Source organism: Thermobia domestica, chromosome 9 (assembly GCF_964235325.1).
Source record: "Thermobia domestica chromosome 9, izTheDome1.hap1.1, whole genome shotgun sequence".
In the NCBI taxonomy this organism is placed as follows: domain Eukaryota; kingdom Metazoa; phylum Arthropoda; class Insecta; order Zygentoma; family Lepismatidae; genus Thermobia; species Thermobia domestica.
Genome location: NC_137462.1, coordinates 80,761,430 through 80,771,181, shown reverse-complemented (window position 1 = coordinate 80,771,181; position 9,752 = coordinate 80,761,430). Strand labels below are relative to the sequence as shown.

At 35.9% G+C, this 9,752-nt stretch overlaps 1 protein-coding gene across 1 annotated transcript; it reads right to left on the bottom strand.

The window, feature by feature from the left end:
* Positions 1-7,304: 7,304 nt before the first annotated feature.
* On the bottom strand, positions 7,305-7,691 carry LOC145660905 (uncharacterized). Its single transcript, XM_081726337.1, has one exon. The coding sequence runs from the start codon at positions 7,689-7,691 to the stop codon at positions 7,305-7,307; it is 387 nt and encodes a 128-aa protein (XP_081582463.1).
* Positions 7,692-9,752: the final 2,061 nt, after the last annotated feature.

Genomic DNA, 9,752 nt, shown 5'->3' with positions numbered 1-9,752 from the left:
TACTAAAACTTGAAGTGAAAGAAATTCTCTGCAACTTAACTTCCATTTTGAATATTGATCTACGTAGAGCAAAAACGATAAATCATGATGATGATGAGAACTGCAAGACATCCAGCCTTGGTATTGGCTTGCAAGAGTATTCTAAGTTTTGCTTTCAAGAAATCTTATGCTTTTCATCAGGCTAGCAATCAGAGGGAGCTAGGGGGGCCTAGCCCCCTAAACTTTTCGTGGCCCCTCCAGATCTCAATGCTAAATGCAAAATTTTAGATATGTGTAAGATAATTTTTAATGACTTGGGCCCCCTACCATTTGCATGCCCCCCCATACCTCTGTGGCTGGTTTCGGGCCTGCTTTTCATAGGTAAATTTTACACTGGATATAAAAATAATAAGAGCTACGCGTATTGCTGTCTGTCTTGATGCATCAATAGTATCGGAAATACGTGTTTAAATGTAATTTTCTTCACCTTCATGTGAGTATGGTATAATAGTATATACACACTTACCAAAGTTCAATACCACATTTCGCTTTAGTTTTAGAGGAACTTCATTCACTAACATTCTTTGTTAGTTAACTTTTAGTTTACTTGCTATCTTAAGGACATAACTATTTCTCTTTGAATTTCACAGAATCCAATCATGGGCTATCGTAAATGAATCGAATGATTGCCATGGTAAATCAAACACTGAAGTTCTTGCCTTGAAACAATTCATAGAACTGTGCTTTCTGTCGTCTTCTACACACTGTTTCCAATTTGTTGCCATTCTCCGTGCGCCGGGTAAACACCAAAGGAAGGCCAAAGATACACGGAGATTATATTCGACTAATCCTTATTCCTGTTCTGTTTTACTACTTGCTTTTACTCGTGGCCACGCGTGCCCACAACTCCACACAATTAACGGTAATGAGAATAGTCATGTCTCGAGAGAGCAGGCAGAAGCGAGTAATTAAAAAGATTGTGGATCAATACTTTGTTGTGGAACAAATGTACCAATGTAAACCTTCTGAATTTGAAGCTTTGATTTTATTTTAAGTTTAGTTTAAGTATACAAAAAAGCAGTAAAAAGTAAGTACGGCATGAAATTTCCAGAGTTGTACTTAGCGAAACATAAAAGTCTGGAAGTTGTATAAAACACAAGAAGCCTTGACTGTACAATTGCATGAGACCTGTATATTTTATATTTAGTTTTGGTTGACACAATATATAAATTTTAAATTCGTACTTTTTATGGACTTCATGAGCACAAAAGGACGAATTATGTATGTTTTAAATGCCAACCACTAATAGCAATAAATGCAAATACATTTCCTTCAACAAAACATAATGTCTTTATATACTTTTGTATTTACTGTTTCTAATAACGACGTCTCAAACCTACTGAAGTGTTATGCACGCATGCATGCATGCACACATACTTACACTCACCCATTCACACACACAGGTACGCTTTATTTACAACGCCTGAGAGGTGGTTCTTCGAATGAAAACATAGAAACGTCCAGGTAACATCATGCCGAAAACGGCTTGCGTTCTAAGATACGTGCAATTGAAAGTATGGGAGAATTCAATATGGTATCCAACATTAAAAATAAACAAGTATTAATCGCAGGGCTGATTTTGCATTCAATGTAAACGAAGCAAAGCATTACTGCATGCAAAAATGCAACTTGCAAACAGACGGCTTGAATATTTTTAGAAGGTGGAAAGGAAAGGAAAAATCATTTTGAGGTATGTGGGATTCAAAGTATGGAAAATGAAATATGGTGTGCATCATTTAAAAAAAAAAAAAAAAAAAAAAAAGTATTTGTAGTGGGGCTCATTCGGCATTCGATTGTAAACAAAGTAAAGCATTGCTGTATCCAAATACGCAACTTGTGTCCTTATGTACGGGAGGCACGAAGAATTCTCCTAAAGAACCATGGAAACTTGAAATTTTCTGTGAAGCAAATTTTTCCTTAGGAGAATCCCTTACATAAGGACACAAGTTGTATATTTGGATACAGCAATGCTTTACTTTGTTTACAATCAAATGCCGAATCAGTCCCGCTATAAATACTTTTTTTCTTTTTTAATGTTGGGCATTATATATTTCACTTTCCATACTTTGAATCCAACATATCTCAAAATGATTTTTCCTTTCCTTTCCATCTAAAAATATTCAAGCAGTCCGTTTGCAAGCCTCTTGTAAGTTGGCCTTGGTCTTGCGCAAGTTTTGCAGTTATGGTCTTTCACACCTAGGTCTTGGTCTTGGTCTTGGATCGGAATGTCTGGTCTTGTTCTCGATCTTGCATGCAAGACCAAGAGCAAAACTGCATAAACAAGACTTTTGTACTCACCACTAAGTGATAGTGAGAAGGAATTTTTTCGAATCGATCTAGCTTTCTAAAAATATGTACCATATTCTCTCTTCACCTTCTATTCAAACTGGAAGTCGCAGAAATCAACCACTTCTAATTTTGGCATTGACTGTTTTAGAGTGAAAACGGTAAATGATAGCCAGAAGCTATTTTCTGCAAGCAATTAAGCGTCATTAAGAATATATTCCATCTCTACTTTAATCTCTCTACTAAAACTGGAAATGGTAGAAATTCACTACCGTTTTCGGTTTCAATATTAATTGATAAAATATCAGATCATACAAAACAAATTCCTTCATTATAATAATATACACGTGATGCTGTTACTTGTTTCTTAAAAAGAAAAACATTAAAAAAAATACCTGAAATATAATGTGGCCATGATAATTGTCTTCACACGAGCCTAAGACGAAAGTTTTAGTAAGAATCTTTGTTTTCGTGGAGTCTTACAGAAAAGAATTTGGAACAACGAACGTACGAAAGGGAATTTTTCGGATAAGGGAGAAAGAGGTACAGAACAAGTTAGGAAAAAGTCATCTAGTAGAAGAACAGAAGTAGAGGAACAGAAAAGAAGGAAGGAAGTTGGGAAGCTAAGGGAATACCGTCTTCTTCCATCCATACAAAAGCCTGAGTGCCAAAAGATAAAAGAAAAAGAAAGAAAGAACTTTGAAGCCGCTCCTGAAGTTTTAACCCTTTCTCCATCCACCACCATTTCCGACTTCCTCTTCCTCTCCCTCTTTTCCTACCTCTCCTACCCTCTTTCCAACATCTCTTCAAAATCGATACACTCTGATAAAGATTTCTCACTCGTTCAACTCCACGACTCACAGACCTGGAAATCGGAGACCATTCAGGAGATTCAAGGAGATACTGTTAACCAAAGTTTCTCATCAGTGGCTTTCAGTTCTCGTCTTCCCAAGATTTCCTCTTCTGGCAACATTGTCAATGAGTGTATATATTATATACATACGCACACACTGATAAAGTCATCATCATCTTCTTCTTGTCTTGTTAGTTGGTTTGTCTATTTTACTTGTTCATTAAGCTGTTACTTCTTGACATGAGGCAAGAGGGAATTTGATTCATGGTAAAAGTTTATCACATGAAGTGGTTTACTTAAAACTTTCAAGCACACCATAGAATAACAAAAAAATTCGAAATCACCATTAAATGGATGACTTTGTTACTTGAGGGAATATTTATGAACTATGAAATTACCATCTTTCACCGTATAATCTCTTCAATTGAGTGTTACTTCGTGAATTTCCCAGTAAGGCTGAACTTTCATCAGTTACTGATTCTAAGTGTTACCCCATCTTTAAATTTAAGGGTGTTAATTGCAAATACGGATTTTTAGGATTTAGATTTCTGGGCTTTCGGCATCTAAAGCCATTTAGCCCGTCACGATTTGAGGGATGACGTCCCTCGGCGAGCATACAACCCGGGGAAGGGGAAGGGGAAGGAAGGAAGCGACCTGGGACCTGTAAGTTAGGTATCACTCCGGCATTTGCCTGGTGTGAATGAGGAGAACCCAGGAAAACCTCATTCAGGGTGGCTGGCCTGAAAAAGCGTGTTACACTTTTTCGACCGAGTGCCACCACCGGGAATCGAACCCGGGACCGCTCGCTACGCGGGGCCACTAATTGCAAATTCGAATAGCATATGATACGGCAATATCAAGTTCGTACAAAAACGAACTTTCAAATAATTGATGAATTTAGCAAAACGCAATAAATGTGCTCAAAATATCATTTTTAGTTTGCACCTTTTTTAAAAAAAGAGAGAGAAATCGAAAATTTTCGCCCTGCATATGGAAAATGTAGATTCCTTTCATCTTGCCAATAAATAAATAAAATAAATAAATAAAAATGAAATATTCAGTTTCTTGTTCTATGGTTGTACCTGAATACTGCTATAGTGCGTCCAGTAAGAGAACGTCTCTGACAGCTCGCAGTGACAATGCCACTACTCACGTGTCAAGGTTTTTTTCGGTGCAACTGTAGTGGCAATTTAAATAATGGTATAAGACAGAGTGATCGTGATTGGTAACACTGGTATCAAAGTAAGGGCTGCAATGTCCCACCGCATGTGGTAAGAAACGTCAGAGACCATCTCTTGTTGGTCGTGCTATAGTTGGTTAGATTGGAAAAGTGAAATGAAATGAAATCTTTCAATTTTACGTCCCACAGTTATACCCGGTAACCTAAAGGAGACGGTGATAAGAAATTAAGGTAATGGTTGGAATGAATAAAGGGGAAAGAAATGAGAGAATCCCGACAAAGCCCACGAACACATTGTTTGTCCACAAAAAGCTCACTTGGCGGAGATCGAACCAAGGACTCCATGCACCAGAGATGAACGCTCTATCACTGAGCCACTGTGCCCCGCTTTTCGTTGGATTAGAGTTTAGCGTTCCTTTCAGTACCGAGGTTATTTAAAACAGGACCTACAATCCAAGTTGGAAGCTGAACCTAAGAAGCATTCAAATTTCAATACTCTCTCACTGAGAATCGAACCAAGAACCTCATGTATCAAACGCACGTGCAAAACCACAACTTTAAAAAAAAAGTCGCCCGAAATAAGACACTTCTGTCCACGGTTTTCTAATCATCTTATTCAGTATTCTACATAATTCATTACAACAGGGGCAAGAACACATACTTCCAGAACACTTAAAAATGTCCATGCTCATCAGAGAGACTCGAATCCACGATACATTGCGCCTTATAATCCGAAGCCAAACTTCAGTGACCATTGTGTTACTGATACCAAACCACTAGAGAAGCAGGAGCTGAAGAAGACATAATCATAGCTAATGCTTCCTACGAGACGAGACGGAATAAGACGAGAAACGACGCTTTTGAGCCTCGCCTCGTAAATTTTTGTTCAATTCTCGTAGTCGTCGTCTTGTCTTGATTCTCGGGGAAAAAAAAAAATTCTTCGTCTCGATTCTCCATAAAGCTTTTCTTGTCTCACTGTTTTGAAATTTTACGGACAAAATTTATATCCTAATTTTTTTTCTTCTTAACTTCATCTAGAACAATGGTTCCAGACCTTGTTTACCTGGCGTTCCCCTTCATAAACTTTGCATGCTTCACGGGTTCATTCCCGTTGTGCCTACTTCCCGTTCTGCCTACAGACCCTCCAGCACTTTAAAGAAAATATTTTTAATTATCTTATCTCTAGGCAGAACGGTAATTCCCGTTGTGCCTACTTCCCGTTGTGCCTACTCTTTCGAGACGGGGAATTATGTGCAGGGAGGAATTTTTGTAGGGAATATTTCTTTAGTATTTCTAAAAGCTTCTGTAAAAACAACCACCACCTCTACAAGTTTCATCATACATGGAAAATTGGTTGACTCAGTTGCAAGAATGTTAGACATTGTATGTGAAACAAACATTAAAAAAAAAAAAAAAAAAAAGATCTAATATCAAGCAATTTCAGAACAAAATTTTATTTGGGTTTCCAGTAGTTTACCTCCAGCATGCTAAGACTTGCAGTACTAAAAAATGCCACAGTTCACATCCCCAAGACATGTCTGGCCAACTATTAAACAAACAACGCAAGAGGATGCATAAGGCGGCCTTTAAAAAGAGTGTTTGTCTCCATCATATCTCTTTCCTCGAATTGATTGATTCAGTTGCCAGTAACCCGTTTGACATTGTATCTGAAACGAACACGAAACAGACTTACTTCGGGCTAATATCAATTCATTTCACAACCGAATTTTAATCGGTTTTCCAGTAGTTTATCTCCAGCATACTAAGGCTTGCAGTACTAAAAAGTGCCACAATTCACATCCTCAAGACATGTTCGGCCATACATTAAACAAACAATGCAAGAGGATGCATAAGGCGGCCCTTTTGAAAAAAAAGAGCCTTTGTCTTTTACATCACTGCTCCTTCTTTGGCATTACCTTAACAGGTAATTTGTCTTCTAACACGATTCTATACTACATGCAATGTTACATATACTTATATTGTCAATGTAAATACTACATATCGTCAATGTTAATACCATATATCGTTAATATAGCCAATATATTTAAAACATCTCACCATCACTGTTCTAAATGCAAACAGTATGCAACTGCATCTGTGTAAGCCACCAAGTCTATTACATGTGATTCCAGACGTGCCTTCAATGATTTTATTTTTTGTTCAATTCGCTTATATTTCAGCTTTGGTTCCTTCGGCTTTTTTCCTACCTCCAACATCAGCATACAAGCTTCATTCTCACTCTGTTCTTGCTGCAACAGCTGTACAAATGTAAAAATATTTGGATGTTCTCTTGTAAGTTTTCTGTTTAATTTAGAGTGCCAGCCCTCTACAACATTATTTGTTCTTCCCTCAACATTATCATATTGGTTCCATATATCTCTGGAAAAGAGAGAAACATTAATTACATAAAACAAATCAAAGCTTGACAATAGACATTCAACAACGATTGGAAGTTGCATGTTAACGTCTGTCGTAGATAACGTTAAGGATAACGTCTGTTGTTTGTTGTTAGTAACACGGTAAATTTATAAGTATTCAGTTTTGTAATCATTACAGTAGTATAGAGTTAATTTCAGATCTCTGGTATGAGCAGATTAAAATTTCGTATTGGCATGCAGATCTCAGAAATGATTTTTTATGGAATGAGAATAATAATTACGCTTACCACACTCCATTAAAGACACTATGCACCATTTCATATCCAGACACTTCTGAGCTCACAATTGTAGAACACATAGGCAATACAACAATGACAAACGAAACTAATGGAAAAACATAAAGGACTAAAATGACCGAATGAGTAGGCCTATATATGAAATACTAATCACTGCTAACGTAGATTTCGTTTCCCAAACGAAAACCACATATATTTGAAAAAAAAAAAAAAATCAAACGAAAAACAGATAGTGAAATAGCGTAGAAAATAAGGTAACTACTATATCGTACTTACTTTGTGAAAATGGCGTCTGCATCGTCCAGCCATGTTTCGACTAAATAGTCATGAAACTTCTCTGCGTTTTGTACTTCCGGGGCATTTTCCTGGAGATGCAGGAACATGTCACCCACTTGCTCCACTGGCACAAGTGGTAGTGCAGCAGCACGTCTTATCCACTTCCTGACCTCTTTGTCTTCTTCATAAAAAGTGGACAACCCCAATGACTGAACTTTCCTCCATAAACATTGGGTGTAATGGAAGAAACACCCACGAATGGCTGCATCCGGAAAAACACCAGTAACGGCATTGATTACCGCTCTTTCAAAGTCTATAATCACTGTAGTAGGATTAAAGGAAAGACCATTTGCAGAAGCCGCATCTTTAATGAGAAGCAGCATCCTACGATAGTCTTCCTCTTTCTTAGAAGGCAATAAACAAAATAGAAACGGAAAAGTCTGCCCCAAATATGTCCCATGTATGGTGTACAGCTGCTGATATATACGGGGAGCTGCTTTAAAAGTACCATCCATCCAAACTGTCTTTGTGGTTGAAAGCTTCCGTAAATTCCTGCTATTTACATTGACAATATAAATATGAAAATAGAAGTATGTATGATATTATGGCATATAGTATAGAATCACGTATAGAAGACAAATCAGCTGATAAGGTGATGCCGAAAAAGTAATTTTAATGTAGGAGACTAAGACCCAACTTAGAATGTTGGAGATGAACTACTGGAAAACTGAATAAAATTTTGTTGTGAAATGACTTGATATTAGACCGAAATAAGTTTATTTTCTTGTAACTGAATCAATTAATTTTCCATTTCTCTGTAAGTATTAAAAAAACACATCTCTACTAAAGTAGACGTGAATAACGCTGCTAATAACAAAACTATACCTAGTCATTTTTTCTGAGAAGAGCAAGTAAGATAACATTTAAAATATATGATGAAATTTAAAGGAATAGTTATTCTTCTTACAGAATCTATTAGAATTACTAAAGAAAAAATCCCTAGAAAAGATCCCTCCCTGCACAGAATTCCCCGTCTCGAAAGAGTAGGCAGAACGGGAAGTAGGCACAACGGGAATTACCGTTCTGCCTACAGATAAGATCATTAAAAATATTTTCTACAAAGTGCTGGAGGGCCTGTAGGCATAACGGGAAGTAGGCACAACGGGAAGACACCGCTTCACGTCCCTTCCCCCATCCATTTTGCTCGTTAGTCATATCTTGTATGTTTTCTTTTTTTTTGGGTGACCCCTTCTGCGACTTCACATACAATTTTGAATTCTCAAATTCTAATTATATTACTACTAATAATAATAACAATAATAATACTTAATATAATAATATCCTATTCTCACGAGTTTATATTCGTTTCCAGCAAGACTTCTGTATACCACTGTAGCGCATTATTATTATTATTATTATTATTATTATTATTATTATTATTATTATTATTATTATTATTATTATTATTATTATTATTATTATTATTATTATTATTATTGTAACAAATTTTGTTTTTATGAAACTATAGTTCTTACTCAATTGTTATTTTGCGTTTGTACAATATTTAATTTAACGCCTTTTTCTTACAACATTAAAAATATTTGTAAGTTAAATAATCATAAGAAAAAAATGTAATTTAGTAGGCATTCTTGGCTCCTTGTAAGTCAGTTATGAATTGTTTAAATATCTCTTTTATTCCTATTAATAGTTTCAACCACATCGACAACCCCTTCGACAATTAAGAAAAATAATGTAGTTGTTAACAAACTACTTAAAATCTGCGGCCTACATTACTATAATACTTAGTTTTCAAGCTGATTAGTGATTGATTCATAACGGATTCGTTCTTTCTTGTTTCACCAGTGTCACTATTGTGCTTCTGAATAATAAACATCACACAGACTGTCTACATCTGCAGTATTGGAACTATTCACAAGCTATTGTTCGTTTCATTAATTTTCAGGCCGGTATTCTGATCTGAGAAGTCTATTTTGTAGTGTTGTGAATGTTGTATTGACTGTGTAATTTCTCGTTTGTGTCAGAATGTGTGTATGAAGTAAAATGGCAGCTTCCAGTTCGGAAGAAGATTATACAGTGAAGATTGTATCAAGTATGGTTTTACGTTCATTGAAGAATATGGTATTCAACTACCACAATATGTTGTGTTGTGTGCCATGCTGTCCTTAGCAATGATGCTCTCCGCTCCGTCCGATTGGAATGACATTTGTCAACATAGAAACTCGCTGAAAGGTATGAAGTTAAGATTCCTCTGCAACCTTTCACGAGCAAAGTGATGGATGTATTCTTTGAACTTTTTCTTCTAATAGTCAAAGATTATATATATATATATATATATATATATATATATATATATATATATATATATATATATATATATATATATATATATATATATATATATATATATATATATATATATATAT

Excerpts from the sequence above, each read along its gene's own strand:
- LOC145660905 (XM_081726337.1), bottom strand. The coding sequence starts at position 7,691 with ATGCTGCTTCTCATTAAAGATGCGGCTTCTGCAAATGGTCTTTCCTTT.